The 19,083-nt window shown below is 41.3% G+C and overlaps 1 protein-coding gene across 3 annotated transcripts in view; it reads left to right on the top strand.

Annotated features, from left to right (window-relative positions):
- KCNH6 (potassium voltage-gated channel subfamily H member 6) overlaps positions 1–18,585 on the top strand; it is a 158,106-nt gene extending 139,521 nt beyond the window's left edge. For all 3 annotated transcript variants that reach the window (XM_073004050.2, XM_073004051.2, XM_073004049.2), the window contains 7 exons: positions 4,352–4,604; positions 6,916–7,109; positions 7,484–7,586; positions 8,800–9,081; positions 12,007–12,208; positions 13,823–14,012; positions 16,753–18,585. In XM_073004050.2, the coding sequence (XP_072860151.2) occupies positions 4,352–4,604; positions 6,916–7,109; positions 7,484–7,586; positions 8,800–9,081; positions 12,007–12,208; positions 13,823–14,012; positions 16,753–17,040 (1,512 nt within the window). In that variant the 3' untranslated portion in view covers positions 17,041–18,585. The remainder of the gene's footprint in view (positions 1–4,351; positions 4,605–6,915; positions 7,110–7,483; positions 7,587–8,799; positions 9,082–12,006; positions 12,209–13,822; positions 14,013–16,752) is intronic.
- The last annotated feature ends 498 nt before the right edge of the window (positions 18,586–19,083 follow it).

The following is a 19,083-nucleotide window of genomic DNA, read 5'->3' as shown; positions in this document are numbered from 1 at the left end:
ATGGAATAGAATGGGAAATTAACAGGAAACAAAGGAAGCAAAGAAATGAAATGTTGCCTCCAAGGGACACTTAAGGAAGAGAGGAATAGGAGGAGGGGACAATGTAACCCTTTCCTTTCCTTTTTTTTAAAACTAAAAATAGGACCCAGAAAAAGCACTAGGGATGGGAAGGTGTTAAACTGCTCCCCCAGAATATTATGCCACTGTTAACTGGCAGACTGTTACCAAAGTCTCCTGTTTAATATCTAGTTTGACCTGGAAGCTCCTTCTTCTTAGAACATATTTGAAGCTTGCCCCAAGCAACCTGGCACCTTTCAACAACGCTTAGGTTTTGAATGTTTGTCCTTTCAGTTAAAAAGGAAAGATTTGTGAGGTTCATGTCTGTTTTGCTACCAGACATGAACTGTGGTGGGAGTACAAGAAAATCAGGGTTTGAAGGTGTTACTTTTGAAGATTACAGCTCAGCATGCTTGCTGGAGGATTTTAGGGGCTGTAATCCAAAATAGTAGCAAAGCTCTGAACAAAATGTATATGTATCTTAAAACCCTTAAGCTATAAAAGTACACCTTTTAGATCCCAGCATAATGGGTTGTTCATGTAATATGTACAGAATTCTTTGCTGTTTGCTCATCACTTGCGATTTCTTCATGTTTCGCTGCAAGGGAGCAGTGTAGTTCTTGTAACATGATGTATGAAAATGACTACCCTGCACTTAGATACACTAAATCTATACATTGCCAAACATTTTTGATTGTGTGAATTGGTTCTCAGAATATATGACTGGAATATTAGCAAAAAGTAGGACTGAATACAATCCTGAGCAAAGGTCTAAGTGAGAATTATGTTCTGCTCTTTTTATTATAATACCATTCACAGAAGCAGAGCTTCTGAGAGGACCATAGCAACCACTGTACCATTAAGAGTCCCCAGTCTGGCATGAATGCCTTTCACGCTAGTCTGCAAGGAACAGTATTCAGGTGAAACGTAAAGGCTGCCATTCTAATCTGGGCCATTTTTCCCCCTGAGTGTGAGGAAGAGGCTCCAAACTTTTATTGATTCAGCTTTTCTTCCCCATGGCTGGTTGCTAAGCAAAAACTGAATAGGATGGTGCCTAAATAAACTGCAATCCATTTTAATTAGTCTGTTGCAAAAGGGAAAAGAAGGGATCAATAGTAAAGCACAAAGTAGCATTTGAAGAGGAAGCCCTCAATATAGATCTCTTGAAAGAAAGAAGGACAGATCTTGATAATGGGGTTGGGCTTTCCTCATTAGACTGTTATGAAACTGCCTGATTAAAAAAGGGGAAAATCCCACTCTCAAAATAGTTTTCAAGATAAATCATATTTATCTATCTATGTCAAAATCAGAGGCCAGACTTCTACTGGGATTTTACTCCAGAGTAAGTAAAATGCACGAATTGCAGCAGTAAATTGCAGCTAATTAACAAGATTCTAGACATGTACCTGGTTGTGTATGTGGTGTGAGTGGAAGCCATCCGGGCAAGCAACCAGCACCTTGTAAATTAGCTGCAATTTGTCATCATGACTTGAGCAATTTCGCTTACCTTGGACTGAAATCCCAATAGGATTCTGGCCAGAATAAGAGATTTTAGCTCGAATGAAATCATTTGGGTGACTGTAGCTGCAGGGCCCTATGTACAACAAGCATGGTTACGGGTAATTGTTTTCCTGCTGAAATATAACAGCACAGAACTGGTGTATTGGAGCACCTGCAGTACATATAAAGCATGCTGCCAACCTCTGCTGGAACAGAAATTGATATGGCATAAACAGGGAACAGATATAACACAACAAAATGTACTGCCAAAATGAAGACAGAAATAATGGCAAATGTACACAGTATATCCTGGATCTGAGGCAATACATTGAAGCAAGACGTAAAAATGACCAATGCTATATAACATCATGTCAACCAGCCCAATCATATCTGATTTTAGAAGCTAATGAAGGCAGGCATGGTTTGTACTTGGAGGGGAGCTGCTAAGGAATGCTAAGGATCTCCAAGAAAGAATCATGCCCTAAACCCAGCAATCGGTTGCTAGGTATCAGACAGAGTTGAAAAACTGGGCTAGATGAACCAGTGATCTGAGTCAATATGAGGCAGCTTCCCGTGACCGAAAGAATATAACTGGATTCAGAAAGCGACACTGCAAGCATTATCAAGCTTGAAAATCTTACTTTTGGGAACCAAAGATTATAACATTTTCCGGCCAGTTTAGCCAGCTGACATGCTGGCTGGGGAATTCTGGGAGCTAGAGTTCAAAAAGATCATTCAGTTATCTACTGGCTGATAACTCGGGCAGTGAGAACATACGTTTTTAAAACATGAGTCCTCACCCCATTAGAACATCACCCTTTGTTTACTCAGAATATGTTGAGATTACAGAATTGCAGAGGTGCTTTGAACTGTCAAGCAAGCAACGCTTGGAGATGGTAAACTTTCTCATTCTGGGGGGATGACTTACTTGGGGAGAGTCCAGCCTCCCAGGTAAAACCTGGGGTACCCTTTCCATTGTGAGTATAAGATTGTTCCAGAGGTCTCTATGGTGATTTTTAGTTTCTCGATGCAAGGGACATCTGCTATTTGAGGGAGGAAGGAATTGTTCATTCATTCACATTCATTCATTCATTCAATTTTTATTTAAAATATTTATACCAATCCATTTGAAGGAGAGAGAAAAAAAGCCCTCTCAGCCTGCCTGAAAAGAAAGGTTTCTGCCTGCTTATGGAAAGACAGGAAAGACAGGGCTCACCTGGGTCCCTGGTCCAGAGTCTGAGAAGCAGCAGCAGAGAAGGCCCTCTCCCATGTCCCCACGAAGCACACCTGTGACTGTGGCAGGGCTGAGAGAAAGCCTCCCCACTGATCTTAATGCCCAGGCAGGCTCATAGAGGGAGATGTAGCCCTTGAAATAGCTTGGACTCAAGGTGTTTACTGCTTTATAGGTTAAAACCAGCACTTTGAAATGTATCAGCAGCCAATGGAGCTGCTGCTATAACAGGGGAGTTATATGTTCCCTGTAACCAGCACCAGTTAACAATCTGGCTGCAGCATATTGGACCCGCCAGAGTTTCTGAACACTTTCCAAAGGCAGCTTCACATAGAGTATGTTACAGTAATACAGCCAAGATGTAACAAGGGCATGTGTCCCTATGGCCAGATCAGTCCTCTCTAGGAATGAGTGCAACTGGGGCACTAGTTTTAACTGTAAATTTTTTTGCTCACCGCTGATATCTGGGCATCCCAGCTCAGAGACAAATCCAGGAGCACCCCCAAGTCGTGCATTTGTGTTTTCAGAGGAAGTGTCTCTTGCCACCTCTGGGGAACAGGCTGGCTTGTTCAAAAGCTGCATGCAAGTATCAGTCCCAACTGGCAGACATCTTCCTCTTCCCATTGGGTAGTGAGAGCAAAAGATAAATTTCTACAGTGGGGTCTTGACTTGAGAACTTAATCCGTATTGGAAGGTGGTTCTCAAGTCAAAAAGTTCTCAGGTCAAATCTGTATTTCCCATAGGAATGCATTGAAAACCATTTGATCCGTATCTGCTCTTTTCCGTCCATAGAAACTAATGGGAAGCTGCTATTCCGCCTTCGACCACTAGAGGGGGATATTTTGTTTCTTTTTTTCTTAGGTCAAGAAAGGTTCAGAGAAGGCAGGCAAAATACAGTCCAGGCAGTACAGTACCAGGCAGTCCGAAGACTGTCTCCCAATCCACTCTCTAAATGCTGGGAGGAGTGAGGAAGCAGACAGGCACCCTTTTCACTGGCCAAGTTAACTGAAAGTTCAAATTTTGCACTTTCCCTGCCTCCCACGTGGTTTTTTTTTCAGTTCTTAACTCAAATCTAAGTATGTAAGTCAAGTCAATATTTTCCTATGAGAGCGGTTCTTAAGTCAAAATGTTCTTAACTCGAGCCGTTCTTAAGTCAAGACCCCACTGTATTAGAATCAGCCTATGGATATCAGTTAAGAATCCCTCCTACACTTTTTCTTTAATGAGACATGAGCCTCTCAGAGTGGAGGAAGGGGCACACACAAAAATACCTTTGGCTTCTACGTAAAATGATCTTTGACAGATAGACAGACACACAGACATTCATGGAAAAGCCTTCTTCCCAAATGAAATGTTGTGAACACTAAAGTATTGCATTAGAAACTGACATTTTGAAAATGGGGTTCCAGTTTAGTTCTCTCCACTTATGTGACCATTGTAGCTCACACTCATTCTTCTGTTGAGCCCTGTTCATAGGTCAGGAAAAAGTACCAGGAAAGAGGTCAGCAGCATCCTTCGTCGCCCCTGCCCACTCATATATGTTTCCTTTCATTTCCACTCAAGGTGTTGAAAGGCTTCCCAGACTGCCTGCAAGCTGACATATGCCTCCACCTCAACCGAACCCTGCTCCAAAACTGCAAAGCCTTCCGAGGAGCGACCAAAGGCTGCTTGCGGGCCTTGGCCATGAAGTTCAAAACAACCCACGCACCTCCGGGGGATACTCTTGTGCATTACGGAGATGTCATCACCACCCTTTATTTCATCTCCCGTGGCTCCATTGAAATCCTCCGGGAAGATATTGTGGTGGCCATCCTAGGTAAAAAAAAGAAGAAGAAGAAGAAGTGCTCCTTTGGGCTACTGGATGGGAAGGAAGCTCTTAAACAAAATGGGAAGGAGCAGCTATTTTGCAAAGGGCATCTGCAAGTCACTGGGTCACTGGTGGGAGGTAGTAGTTTTCCACCCGGGAATCAGAGGAGTCTTAAGTTGTGTTATCTGCCTGCTTGCACACAAGCCTTTTGTATTCCAATTGTCCGCTGTTTTTCACAGAATTTTAGAGAGTCCAGATGATCTCAACATTCATGGGTGACCTTCCTGTGTTTTTCCACTGTTTCTTTTGTCTTTTTTTTTTCCCTATGATAGCAAATCCATGTTAATCGAGGGGGGAAAGCTGTAAAACCTGCACTGTACTTTTTGACTGGTAACAAGTACTAGGTGCTTCTCCAGCTGCACCCTCTGCCTACCGTCATTACTGCAGTGATGTTTTTTTAAGGATTGTGGTGCTGTCAGAAAAAGTAGTTGGGTGCTAAGCGAGCTGTTTATTCTAGGAATTCCAACCGGGAGATGCAGATGGCTGGGATACCCTCATTCCACCCAATAAGTGAACAGCACAGCTGGGGAGTTTTTAAATTGATTCTCCTTCCCTTGTAAAGCAGGGATATACAACTTGTGGCTTTCCAAGTGTCATTGGACTTTAGCTCTCATCACAGACAGACAGCCTAGACAGTAATAAGAGACTGAGGTAGTAATTTGACCAGAGCTCAGAAGTTTACATTATAAAAATAATTCATATCATTCACTGCTTCTTAGCAGTCAGGTTGTGTTTATAATTGCTCCCATCATGCAAGTAATTAACAGTGTTGCCTATTATTACCATATTACCAAAAGACCACAGAAATAAAGGGAGATGCTTTCTGGCTCCCTCTGATGGCCAATTCTGATGTTGCACCTTGAAATATAAAAATAGGAAAGAAAAACCCCACACAACACATCCCTTGCTACTTAACACGAACAAATCCTGCCAAGATATCTCTAAAAATGCCTTTAAATGCCTTTTAAAAGTACCTTTTAAAAGTAACTATGTTTAACCCATTACACTTAAGTAACTTAGGTATTGTTATTCCTTTAAAGTAATGTTGTAATTACTAGTTATGTTACTTGTTACCCCAAAGGTAACTACTGTAGCTAATTCCATATCAAACAAAAATAAAAGAAATGGAAACATATCACCTTAAAGATTAGCTGCTATATTTTAATGTTTCTGACTCTATTTTTTGTTTTGTTTTGTTTTTTGACTGAAATGCTTGCACACACCAACACATTTTCTTCTTTGAAAACTGGCTACTTCAAAGCTCTAAATTCAGTGACATTTGGAGGGCCACAGATTCTCCCCACACTGCAGTAAGGACAACCTAGCAATACCCTCTTATGACTAGGAATATTAATCATGTGTTGTCAAGTCAGTTCAGACTTATGGACACCCTTTTCAGGGTTTTCCAGGTAGGGAGTATTTAGAAGTGGTTTACCATTCCTTTCTTCTGGGACTGCCCTGGGATTGTGTGTTTACCCAAGGCCACACAGGCTGGCTCTTCTCCCAGGAGACACCACGGGGAATCAAACTTTTGGCTCCACAACCAGATACCTAAGCCACTGAGCTATCCAGCCAGAAGAAGAGCCCAAACAGCAGATCAGAAAGAACAGCACAGTCTGACTATTTTTTGTATTTTAAAGGGCTAGACAAGACAACAAAGATATTTCCATCCACTTCTTTGGGCCAGCCACCTGTTCCTACTAGAGGAGGTGGTGCTTGGCCTGAAGAAAAAACACACATGGGCATAAAGATTCTTTCAACGTTTTCAAATGCCAGAGGGTAGAAATCCTCTTTTAGTTCAAGATCCAAATTCTGTTTCAGAAGGGTGACTGGGGGCTCCATGCCAGTTGTGGACAAGGTTCAAAGGCAAAAAGATGGGACAAAAACAGTAGAATGTTTCCTTTGGGAGAGATGTATCAATTTTAAAATGGGGAAAACTTGTGTAAAATTTGGGAAACCAAAATGATGTCATGGAGAAGAAGGCATGTCCATTTGGCCAAATGGTGTTCCCCAAAAAGCCAAATAATCTCAAGGTCAAGATGTCATCCACTCACCTGTCTTTCTTTTTGTAGGTAATGCTCATAGTCTCAGCTGTGAGAAACTGGAGTAAAAAGCAATGGATTTCTCACTCCTCTGCAGTTTCATTTCACATTTCCACTGTAGTTCACAGAGCTGAGGACATCAGGTTAGGTGGATGTCTCTCTTAGGACAGTAGAAAGGAAGATAATGTACTCTTAACAGGAATTCTTATGTCATGCAGGGAAGAATGACATCTTTGGAGAACCTATTAGTCTCTACGCCAGACCTGGGAAATCAAATGCAGATGTCCGAGCCCTCACCTATTGCGACTTGCATAAGATCCAGCGGGAGGACCTCTTGGAAGTCTTGGATATGTACCCAGCCTTCTCAGATAATTTCTGGAGTAATCTGGAGATAACCTTCAACCTGAGAGATGTAAGCATTTGATCTGGGAGAAGAGGAAGAGCCAGGAACAGTTAGAAGCATGTGGTGTACATGTCTATGTGTGTATGCACACACATATGTGGCTAACAACATGATATGTTGAATATATTTTGTTACTGTTATTAGTAACAGCACTGGAGAGATGTTATAGTTAAGTGTTCTAATTAAGCACTGTTCCTTGCAAAAGAAGAATGAGTGCAGGAATGGGGGACTGGTTGTAACTGTATGGGGGATTCTGGGTGTTGTAATCCCCTCCATTTGGAGCACACCCGGTTGGTGAAGGTTGTTCTAAATGGCATAGGCTGCAGAGCAAAACAACTTTAACACACTCTGCTTGACCCATTATTGTGACTTTTGTCTCTCAGGCAGACAGTGTTCCTCGCTCACCACTCAGTGAGGAATATGCGTGCAACTATCGGCGGGCAGCACGCCGCCATAAACGTTCTATCTGCAAAACAAACAAAACTGGTAAGTCATTCTTGTGGGGTATTACAAGATTTCCACATCGAGAATAGAGCAAGGAGGAGAGCAGATTCATTCCTGACATTTTTGGGTCTTCCCATTGTTTAGAACAGTGAATCCCAGCCTTTTATGTCCCCAGTTTTTGTTGAACTACCATTTCCAGAACTCCTAACCATTGGCTATTCTATCTGAGGCTTCTGGGAGCTGATGCCTAACAATACTGTATTTGGGACCCAGGTTTGGGAAGCATTGACTTAGAATATAGGCAAAACTAGGTATTCATTTCATTATAGTATGGGCCAGGTAGCAGAATGTTGTTTTTTTTTGTCTGGCAATCACAAGATGTCTGCATCTGAACAAGGAGGCTACATTTAACATTCCTGGCTAATTGTAACAACTATGACATAAACCTTTCCTTCATGAATGTGTTCAAATGTCTTTTAAAGTCATGTATGCCTGTTTGCATATCTCAACAGTTGTTTCAACTAGCCTTGTGGGAATGTACAATGTGCTGTGCTTGGAAATGCTAAATTTTTGGACTACAACTGTCAGGATTTCTCAGCTAGCATGGCAAACACAACCAGTGGTTGATTCGGAGATCTGTAATACAGACATACAGAAGCATACGTGTGCATGTGCAAGATAGTAGTCCAAAATAGTAAATTTTCCATGCTCCAAGTGAGTTACCTTTTGTGAACATCTGTTCCCACCATCAGGTATAGTATTCACCGGTATCCTACCTTTGCATGGATTATTTAGTCTCATAGCATCCCAAAAGATTGCTCGTTTTATTTGGGGTGTGAGAAAAACAAAACAAAAATAAATTTACAAGAAACGCATTGTTCTTTTCTGCTGCCATGTTTAAGAGGTATGTTGCTGGGTTTTTGGTTGTTGTTTTTTTCCACCAGTATCTTTTACAGGTCGAATCATCATGCAAATCCTGATGTTTCTTTGTACAAGTTTCAAATGTCCTTATTGTCTAACTATGAGCATTTTTATAATACTGTACAGAGCAAGGATGAGGAACCTTGTTGGATATCAATACCAAAGCCCCAGCCAGCATGGATAGATATAAGGCATCAAGGCAGTTGAAGTCTCAAAGCATCTGAGGGGCCAAAAATCCCCTAGCCTGGGTAGAGGTGTTACAGGCACCTAGACTGTAGCTCACAGCCAATACTCTCCCTGCTATGCTGATCTGCACCCTTTGTCCCCATGACAGACCCAGATGGCTTGGATACAGGCATCTCTGACCCAGAGCAGTACCATGCTTACTCTGAGCTCACACAGCTACAGCGTCCCCATAGCAAGGATCATTGGGATGATATGTGTAGCACAACAACGCCCTGCTCCCAGACTAGTGAAGAGGAGACCAAAATACCAAGCCCTACAAAGGATGAATTTTGCACAGCCATTGAAAAGAACAACTACGCCCCAGCGGTGGTAAACTTGGTTAGCGATGGCACCAAGGCTGACATACTGGTGACTGATGACAACTATGCAGGTATGTGGGTAACTTCTTAATTTTCTTGGATAAGGTAATAAGGCAATCTGCTCAGCCTCAGTTACTTAATTTACTAACAGATTTGGCTTAGGAGCACCACTTTTAGGATGTTCCATAACTGTAACAAGGATGCAAAACCTCTACAGGACATGAGAAGATCATCTGTGTACTACTGAATGCTAATGGAGAATACTTCAGCTTTCCACCGGTGGGAGGCTGATGCAATATAATTTTAGGATCATCATCATTTTTCCGTAGTGGTCCCCAAACTTGGGCCTCCAGATGTTCTTGAACTACAACTCCCAGAAGCCTTCACCACCACCTCTGCTGGCCAGGATTTCTGGGAGTTGGAGTCCAAGAACATCTGGAGGCCCAAGGTTGAGGACCACTAATTTATGGAACTTAACCAAGCTGGCAAGAGTTTTTCTGAGGATTGCAGAAATAAGGGAAGTAAGAAGTTATAAAGACTAAAACAAACATCCACCATAGGAAAGTAGTTAAGATGTTTCATCCACATTTTAAAAAACAATGAAAATTTAATTTCAACGGCTTAAGGGTGGTGGACAACTGCAGCTAGATTGTTACAGCCTAAAGCTGATCTGAGGTTTAGTATTTCTTGAAGCTGTAGTAGAGGAAGAGGATGGGTGCTGAAAACCAAGGGGAGTGGCGGGTGGATGGAGGCTAGATTATAACTGCGTTTAATATAGTATAAGAGTATAGGGTGTGTTTATTGTAGCCTTAGCCTATGTATGTTAAGTGTGAAGTCCATCGCTATGGGTTTAATGGGATTTACTGCCAGACAACTATGTGTAGGATCATACTTTTAAATTATTATCTAAAACTTAAGTAAATAAACAAATCAGCTGTATTATATGGACCCCCTTCAGGGAGGCAGAAAATGTAAAACCACAATGATATTCACATTTTCTATAACACTTTAGATGTTGGAAGCACTGTGCATCAGTTAGCTCTGTAACCTTTATAACAACTCAGTAATGTAGAACATTTTAATCTTCATACTACCCCTGTTCTTATAACTATCTTTGTAGGTTTATTCATATTTCAAGTAGGTTACTAAGCATACAGTAATATTGTTATTCCTGTCTCGTTCTTGGATGGGGGACAGCAGCACTCCTGTCTTTCTCTCTCACACACCCCTAAACCCACACCAGGTAAGACTGCACTTGCTTTCCACTCCCTCCCTCCCACACCTAGGCTACAGAATTCTTCTTTCTCATACATGTATAATATTCAGAATTGGCACCTTCTAACTTTAAAAATACACAACAGATTTTCCCTGAATGGGAGGAAAGGAGCACAACACAGTACACACACAGTCACCACCAGCAAGCACGCACTCACACACAAAACAGACTCTAACGCATTGACTGCTGGCATAGACTGATGCAGCTGCTCAACCTGGCAAAGGTTATTTCTGTTCTGGGCAACCGTCTTCTCTCTGAAAGACCAAACTGCCAATTAGATGTGATACATTTGCCAGAGGTCCCCTCACCTCCTATTTCTATCTTCCAGAATCCTATTGGACGTGTACAGTTTTGCCTCAAGTTCACTGTCTTTTTACAAGGGGAGCTTTTAAATGTCCTCCTCCTCAAGGCTGGACAGCATCACAATGGTTCAGACTTGAATTTTTTAACTTCAGAAATACACAAGTCAGTTGTGTCCGACTCTAGGGAGCGGTGCTCATCCCCGTTTCCAAGCTGTAGAGCCAGCATTTGTCCAAAGACAGTTTCCGTGGTCACGTGGCCAGCGTGACTAGACACGGAACGCCATTACCATCAGTAGGTGGCTGTAATTCAGCTTTACAGTCCCTTTTACACATTCTCTCTGGTACAGGGTAAATGCAGAGAGTGGGAGGGAGGCGAAGCATCCTCACTGCTCCCACACCCCAACAACAGGAACTCACTCTAGCCTTACATTTACATACTCAGCAGGATATCCAGACGGAGGATTCTGTGTGTGTATGCAAGCACCTAGTCCATTTCAAGGCCCAATTCAAAGTGCCACTGTTGGATGTATTCGCTACTTGAGTTGAAGATATCTGAAGGATTGTTGTTATTGTTACATGCTGTCAAGTCACCTCCAACTCATGGTGACTCTATGAATGAGTGATCTCCAACTGTCCTTAACTGCCCTGCTCAGCTCTTGTAAATTCAAGCCTGTGGCTTCCTTTGGGGAGCCAGTCTATCACATGTTCGGTCTTCCTCTTTTCCTGCTGCCTTCCACCTTTCCCAGCATTATTGCCTTTTCCAGAGAATCCTGCCTTCTCATAATGTGCCCAAAAGATAGATGCAGTTTCATCAGTTTTGCCTTCAGAGATAGTTCAGGTTTGAGTTGATCTAGGACCCACTTGTTTGTCTTTCTGGTAGTCCAAGCTATCCAGAAAGCTCTTCTCCTGCACATTTCAAACAAATCTTTTTTTTTTCCTATCAGCTTTCTCGTCTGTCCAGCTTTCACACCCATACTGTACATCTTTTGTTGCTGGGAGAATAGAAATATCTTAAATAAATGAACACAATCCAACTGCATGCTCCCCGCCTTCCCCTTTGGGGTTCCCACTGAATCTGTTCACATTATGGCTAAAGGCAACAAAGGTCATGGCAACATTGATGCAGGACTAGCAGGAGTGGAGAGGCCATGGATATTTTGACTGTAGCTTGAGAATGGCTATAACTTCTATTACTGTGCCATTTCATTGGCAGCTTCTGCAATCTGAACACTTTATATGGCTCACCCGGCAGATTTTCTGTACCCGGTTTCAAACCAATAAAGCATGCTGATTTTATGACAAACAGCATTTGTGGACATCTACAGCAGTAAAATGGTGATTTATGGATGCTCTTGTGGCTGTATCATAATATTCATCTAAAACTGAGCTCAGAAACTTTCTCCTTGTTTATCCCCCAGCAACAACACCATTGGATGTTGCCAATCTGTTCACATTCTGGGAGGACAAGAGGCCCACCTCTCTTATAGAGCCTCTCCAGCATATGTCCTTGGTACACAGCCCAACAGAAATCCACAACCCATTGGACCTGCCTCTAAATACTGACGACAGGCCACAACAGATTGAGTCCAAACTAGAGTGTCTGCAGGCTCAGCTCAGCAGGTAAGTTCAGCCACTTGGAGGACTGGAAAGATTGGCAAATACAGTCAATTCCAACATTGCTTGGTTTTTTTCAAATCATCCCAGCTTCTGCAAGGTAAATTATGCAGCTCAATTGTCCAAAATTGATTTGATGCACCTAAAGCATCTAATACAAATGCCTAGCTGCATTTTTTCTACAAAGAGCACAGTAGCCAATTTCCTACGCAATTCTTCATCTCTTTTACTGTCCAGCTTCTTGGCTTCTACAAGGTAACAGAGGGAGCCAAAAGAGATGCATAGAGTTTGTATTAAAGATATGACACCCATCCCTACAAAAACTCTTTAATGGGATCTGTCAGAAAAGGATCCTCATAAACTCCATTGTTGTACAAAAATAGGAAGAACTGGCCATGGAGCCATGAAGGGTGTCTTAGTTCACACACAATTGCCAGTACTGTTGGCTGTATTCTGAGTTCACAGTTTTCTTCCTACTTACCTCTGACAGCCAAGTATTTGACGTGAACATATATGGGGGTGGGGGGTGGGGGAACTGTGTGTAGATCTTTATGCGCCACAGATTTTCTCCCTACAGACTCTCATCACATCTAACAGATGCAAACTGGGGGCAAGGATGAGGGAAGCCATAGAGCTTTGAAGACTAGTGCAATCTGATCCTTAAGAGCCACATGGAGGTCTCAGCCAGAGATAAGAGGGGAAAAAAACTTTGGGAGGCTGCAACTCCCTTTTTATATTCTGGTGATACAAAAAAGTATTGTTTCCCATCTCTGACCCCACCCTATCTATGATGGGGGCTAGCATGTCACAACAAATATACCGAAACTGTATGGGTCCTGGTTGTTATTTCACTTAATGAGATTAATTAAGATAATTAATCTTATTCTCTGTCAGGAGTCAGATTGTGTTGTGCTGATGGGGTCAATTATTGCTTTCCTGGTGTTTCCTTTCTACTGTTGCAGAGAGTCAGTGTGGAATATTGGTTAAACCTGGGCCTGGGAGACTGTGGTTCAATACCATCTTGGTAGTGAAACTCACCGAAGGCCAGTTACGCTCTCTTAGCTTGATCCTCCTCACAAGAATGTTGTGAGGTGGAAGAGAGCAAAGTACACTGCCTTGAGCTCATAGGAGAAAAGGTAGGACATAAATTTAACAAACAAATAAAAAGCCTTCTTCTGTGCTCACCCAAGCCTCTTCGGTGTCTCCAGTGTTTCTGCAAAAACAAAATTTCATATCCTAATATCCGCTGGTTGCTCTTTTGTTTTCTTTGTGTGAAACCACGAGGAAATATGAAATTCTCTGCATTTCCCAATTCTGTAGTTAATTATCTTCCCCCTCACTTAAAAGAAAAACATTTTTATAATATTTCTCTAAGTTGCAGTTGAAAAAAATGACTTTTTCAGGTCCTTTTACTGAGGACAGTTGCTCTTGGAAACCTGAAATAAAATCAGAAGTATTTAAGGGATATAACACAGACTCGCCCTTCTGGTTTTGTTGGGGACTACATCCTGTGGAAACTGAAGTCTGGTAGTTTTTAAATTAGTCTTGTGCATATCTTCCTCAGGTCAGCCAACAACTCAGAATCCCCCAAGCTAACATGTTCTCATCTCTCTTTTATAGACTGGAGTCTAGACTGTCTTCCGATATGAACCTCATCCTGCAGCTGCTGCAGCGGCAAATGTCTCAAGTGCCACCTTCCTATAGTTCCATTTCACCTTCCTCACACAACTTGGCTTTGTACAGCATGAGTCTGAGAAGTACAGAACCTGCCTCCCCAGTAGGAGAAGAGGAACTGACTCCCACCAAGGAGGTGAGAGGCATGCCCTAGGAATGCAGCAAGGTGGAGGAGAGTTTATGAATGCTATGAAGCCATGTCAACCAGCAGAAAAAGGAACCAGACAAAGAGAGTAGGCTGCTCTGAATCACAGGGAGTGAACGCGGATGATGTCCAGGAAGATAGGCTTCTGAAAAAATGTATTCTGGAGATAGAAAATATATTTTGCATCAAGATGTGCTATCTTATGGCTCCCTTTCATTTGTTGTTTCTTCCTGTGGGAATAATAGCCCATCATCTTTAGCATGCAATTCAATGGCTGAAATCCTGTTGCCTAGCATACTGAGTCACACTTGAGTAGGCCCATTGAATCAGCCGGGATTTGAGTCAATTCCCCCATAAATTCCATCAATTCAAATGGGCCTACTCTAGTTGTGTGTCAGGTTAGATAAACTTATGCAGTAAAAAGGCATAAGTCTTTTCACTGTTGCAGCAATTCCAGGCAACATCAGCTTGTCTATTTCTACAAGCTTTATTTATCTACATTGCTTCTATTTTTCAGATGCACAGTATACCTCACAACTATGTGAAAACTGTGGACAAAAATGTTTAAAATCCTTTTAAAATACAGGAGCATATATTTTAAGGGTTAAAAAAAACCAATGATAATATTTCAATTATATTCTGAAAATGCAAAAGTTTATAATCTAATAAGGCACAATTAAAAGCAAAAGACATCTCTTAAATATTTAAGTTGTTAAGCTTAAAAATCTACTAAAGAAAATAACTTTCTTCATGTCAAAGCATATTGAAAAAACACAAAATACAATACATTTTCTAAATGCTCACTTAGTTAATTGCTAACTAGAATTTATGGAGGAAAATCCATAATTGTGAGTTGATTCTGTATCCAGCTATGTGATTGTTGTTGGTATCCAGCATGTGTAGTGTCCTGACCTCTATATTTATAACTCTTCAACTTGTTTCACTTTCCCCTGTCTGTAAATTTTCATCCAGGGTCTATAGGTCTGGAGATCCAACAAAAAAATTTCAATAGAAAATTCTATTGTTTCTCCAGGTCTTGCAGATCTTGAGGTCTGCAATTCCATATTTGGCTAACTGACATTATCTTTTTGTCATTGTTTTGACTATCGATTTTTGCAGAATCTAGAGCACTAACAGTTTATAAATATAAGCCCCTAGACCAAGGAAGACCTTATGGCATCAAGGGTCTAGGACACTAGACCACTACAAGATTATACTATTATGATCACCAGTAGGGTGCATCATAAGACCTACAAATGCCAATTTCATATTTTCCTATTACAACATAAACAATTCTACATATTACAGCATAGTTTCAATTCAACTCATAGTTCAATCCCATTCTAAACTGGCAGGCATGAATAAAATTCTTCAAAACAGTGTTATCATATTATGACTTTGTTCCCAGGCTGGCTGAAGAGTGGCCTGGCTTATTTTGAAATGACTAATGTGAATTACTTCCAAGCCATACTTTAAAATGGAATTTAATTTTCAGGAAAACTTTTTCTGTACCCCTCCTTAATCATTACTAACACTCTATAGACACAAGATAGCAAATATTGACACTAGTAATAATAATCATAGGCTATAAACTCAATCCCAACTTATGGCAACCCTTTTCAGGGTTTTCTAGGTAGAGGATGCTCAGAAGTTATTTAACTTTCCCATCTGGTGGAACCCTGGGACTGTGCAGCTTGCCCAAGGCCACACAGGCTGGCTGTGCTTGCAGGAGGCACAGTGGGGGTCAAACTCCTAACCTCTGTCTCTGCAGCCAGATATTGAAGTTACTGGGCAATTCAGTCAGCAATAGACACTAAAGTCAATATTAAATATTTACTCACCAAAGTAGGTCACAACTATAGTATGCCCATTTGAATCAATGCAACTTTCAAAGAAGGTGGCTCACCTAATCTCACTGATTCAGTGGACCTACTCTAGTACAACTTGCAGCATTGACCAACAGGATTTCAGCCTATGCAATTTTTCCCCTCAGAATTAAGGCTCACTGTGTTCAGCATGGATTACTTACAGGTACATAAGATTGCAACCTATATTGTTCGGGACTGGACAAATGAAATCTACTTTATAAATCATATATAAGTAGACAGAAGAATGGAAGTGGGTGGCACATCCTGAAGATATGACAGTATGCAAAAAAAGATGATCAAACAGTTTAATTATGAGAGTGATTCCCTTGTTACTTTCCCTCATTCTGAGTCTTACTGTTTTTTTTACTGGATATTTGCTAAAATTGCGGACACAAGGCTTCAAATATAAACAAGATCAATCCTTGCCAAATTGTCTTGTTAATGAGACAATCTGATAAAACCATGAAGTTGACTTTGTTCTACTTACTCCTTAATCTTCAGTATTTCTTGCCATCACATTTATCAGTATTTATTAATGAAGGGTATTAACTCTTTCCTTCTTTTCTAAAAAAGAATAGTATTTTTCATTTTGAAGGATAGAGCCCCAGTTATGACAATACATGATACATAGTAGGTAAAAGTTCAACTGAGGTGCAGGGGCAGATAAACGTCAAATTGTTTTCAGCTGAATGATTGCTCTGTATTTTGATGTCACATGCAGACAGGAGCTTGGATCAAGGAAGTGGCAAAGGCAGCCATCTTCCGTGTCATAATTACAATTGGGGTTCTCAGGTTTATATAGGGAAACGCAGATACTGGTAGATAATCACAATGTGTGATTTTTCTTTTCTTTTTCTTAACAGACACCAAGCTATGCAGAAATTGAAAAAAGCCAGTTGAAATCGAGGGACTCCTTGTCAAGTGGCATACACCTGACTGTAGCCTCAGATGAAACCATGACAATCAGCTCTGAGCAAGAGCATTACCCACAGATCCTACCAAACCAAGAGCCCCATCGGCAGGCATCAGGCAACCAGCAGGGACTTTTCCGAGGATCTCGTTTCCCTTCCCTCCCTGAGCACCTCGAGGCACCTTCAGAGCACTTGGACATTCAGAGACATCTCTCTGACCCATTGCTTCCTGCGACCTAGGAATAAAGTTCAAGCTCAAAGCCAAGCCAAGAAGAAACTGAACTGAGGTGTTGCTTACCTCATTTCAATTGTTGCACTTGGAGGACACTATTTATGGCTCAGGGTATTGCTTGTAGCTATCTTCTGCCTTCTCTGAACTGAGGGCAATTTGAAAATGGGTTGGCTTGATCTCAGAAATGGTACTCCATAGAATAGACTTCAGGGGCACATTTTCCTCCTCCCTATGCTGACTGATATATTCTTCTTCCTCCTCACCCCTTGTCTTGCATCTGTTAACTGCAAGCTCCGTGGATGTTGGGGACTACACCTACCTGTCTTTGTGTGGTACCTAGCATAGTGGGACACTGGAACAACATCTGTAATATAATCAAGAAACAATGGAAAATATAATTTGGAGGAGGAAACTACTAAGAAACAGCCATTTCCTTAGGTTGTAGGGGTACCAACAATTAATGTTCCTTTCTGATACAACTAGTACCAGAGCCTCTCTTCATTATGTATGGCCCTGTGAAGGACAGAAGAGTAAAACAATGCCAATTTTAAAAACACTGAACCATACAGGAGTTGCCCTAAAATATATTGAGGGCCACCTCAGATATTAATATTTTTCTTGCATGGACATCATCTGTGTAGAAGAAAAAAGGACAGGATGAAAGGGGGAAATGTTCAGTAACATAGAGAGAGCTACCAATTGGATTTCTGAGCCTGCTGTTTGTATTCAGGTCCCCTTTGGATGGATGTAACCCCTGGCTTCATGACATTCCCTCTTAGGCCCCTGCCCCAAGTTTTATTCCCTTCCTTCAATAAATTAATCTCAACATGCTTGTCTATAGCCTGGATCTATACATAACTGTTCAGAACTGAGTTCTGCTGAATTCTATGAGCTTATTACCAAATAAGGAACCATAGGACTGAAGCTGCAACACATGACCGAGGCTAAAAGGGAAATATTGCTCCATGTATTGCCTCCTAATTTGTAAAGTGGGAGTGACACAAATTTTAGTGAAGAGGAAAAAAAGAAAAGCATTCCAAAAATATACTTCCCTGATCATTGTAACATTCCAAATTAACTGATTTTACACTCCTTTCCAAGAAAGCCCAGTGTTGTAGTGAGCCCTTTTCATCCAGACCAGAATCTTGCAGATGTCACTCAAGCCACTATGCAAAATACAGATACTGTATGTGCAAGTGGGCTATATATTTTTGTATAAATGTGCGAGGCTGGTATAAGCACAATTTCAGAAATTCTGAGGGGAAAAAAACCAAACCAAACAAGTCTCTTTTTGTATGTGTGTATAGCCCTCCCCTCTTGGTTGTATCCTGATGCCACAACATTGTATAGAATCACTATAAATGAATCCTCAAACCCATCCTATTATCACCCCTCAATTAGATGCTGCAATGGCCCTAGGCCATCTATCCAAAATAACACTGAGCTCCCAGTGAGAGTAGCAGGGGGGAAATAACTGTGAGCATTTTCGTTTCTTTTTTTCTCTCAGGAGTGTTAGTGTACAATTTGCTAATAAAGATTATTTTGACACCTGCTGCGGTTTGATGGCATCCTTCCTCTGCAGTCTGAGAGAAGTGCACATGTACTGGGGAATGGTGGTTTTTCTTGAAGGAGGAAGAACAAGGAGAATAGCTGATTTTAAAAAATTAAAAAGCACAATGCAGGAATGGCTCATATCTTGAAAAAAACTAAACAGAAATGGCAGTAAGGCATGGAAGAGTGGGAAATGACAGGCAAAAATATGCCCATAAGGAAATGTCAGCAAATAACACATTCATGAAGTGCACAGATCAGCATGAATCAATGTAATACTGGGGTATGCACTAGCAGATCTTGCACTAGACCAAATAGGAACTGAGCAGAACAAAAATACAGTACCATCCTGTAGTAAAAGAAACCTAGAAAGCAAGGGAGTTGCCTCACTTGGGCTTTGTTGACACTAATTTCAATCTTACATCATGACAGAATCATGTTGGAAACAATACAACACACTCAAAGGCTCAGCAAATGAAAAAATAGATCTAATTAAATTG

Source organism: Pogona vitticeps, chromosome 6 (genome assembly GCF_051106095.1).
Source record: "Pogona vitticeps strain Pit_001003342236 chromosome 6, PviZW2.1, whole genome shotgun sequence".
Classification (NCBI taxonomy): domain Eukaryota; kingdom Metazoa; phylum Chordata; class Lepidosauria; order Squamata; family Agamidae; genus Pogona; species Pogona vitticeps.
Note: the sequence above shows the minus strand (reverse complement) of the source record. Positions and strands in the feature narration are given on the sequence as shown.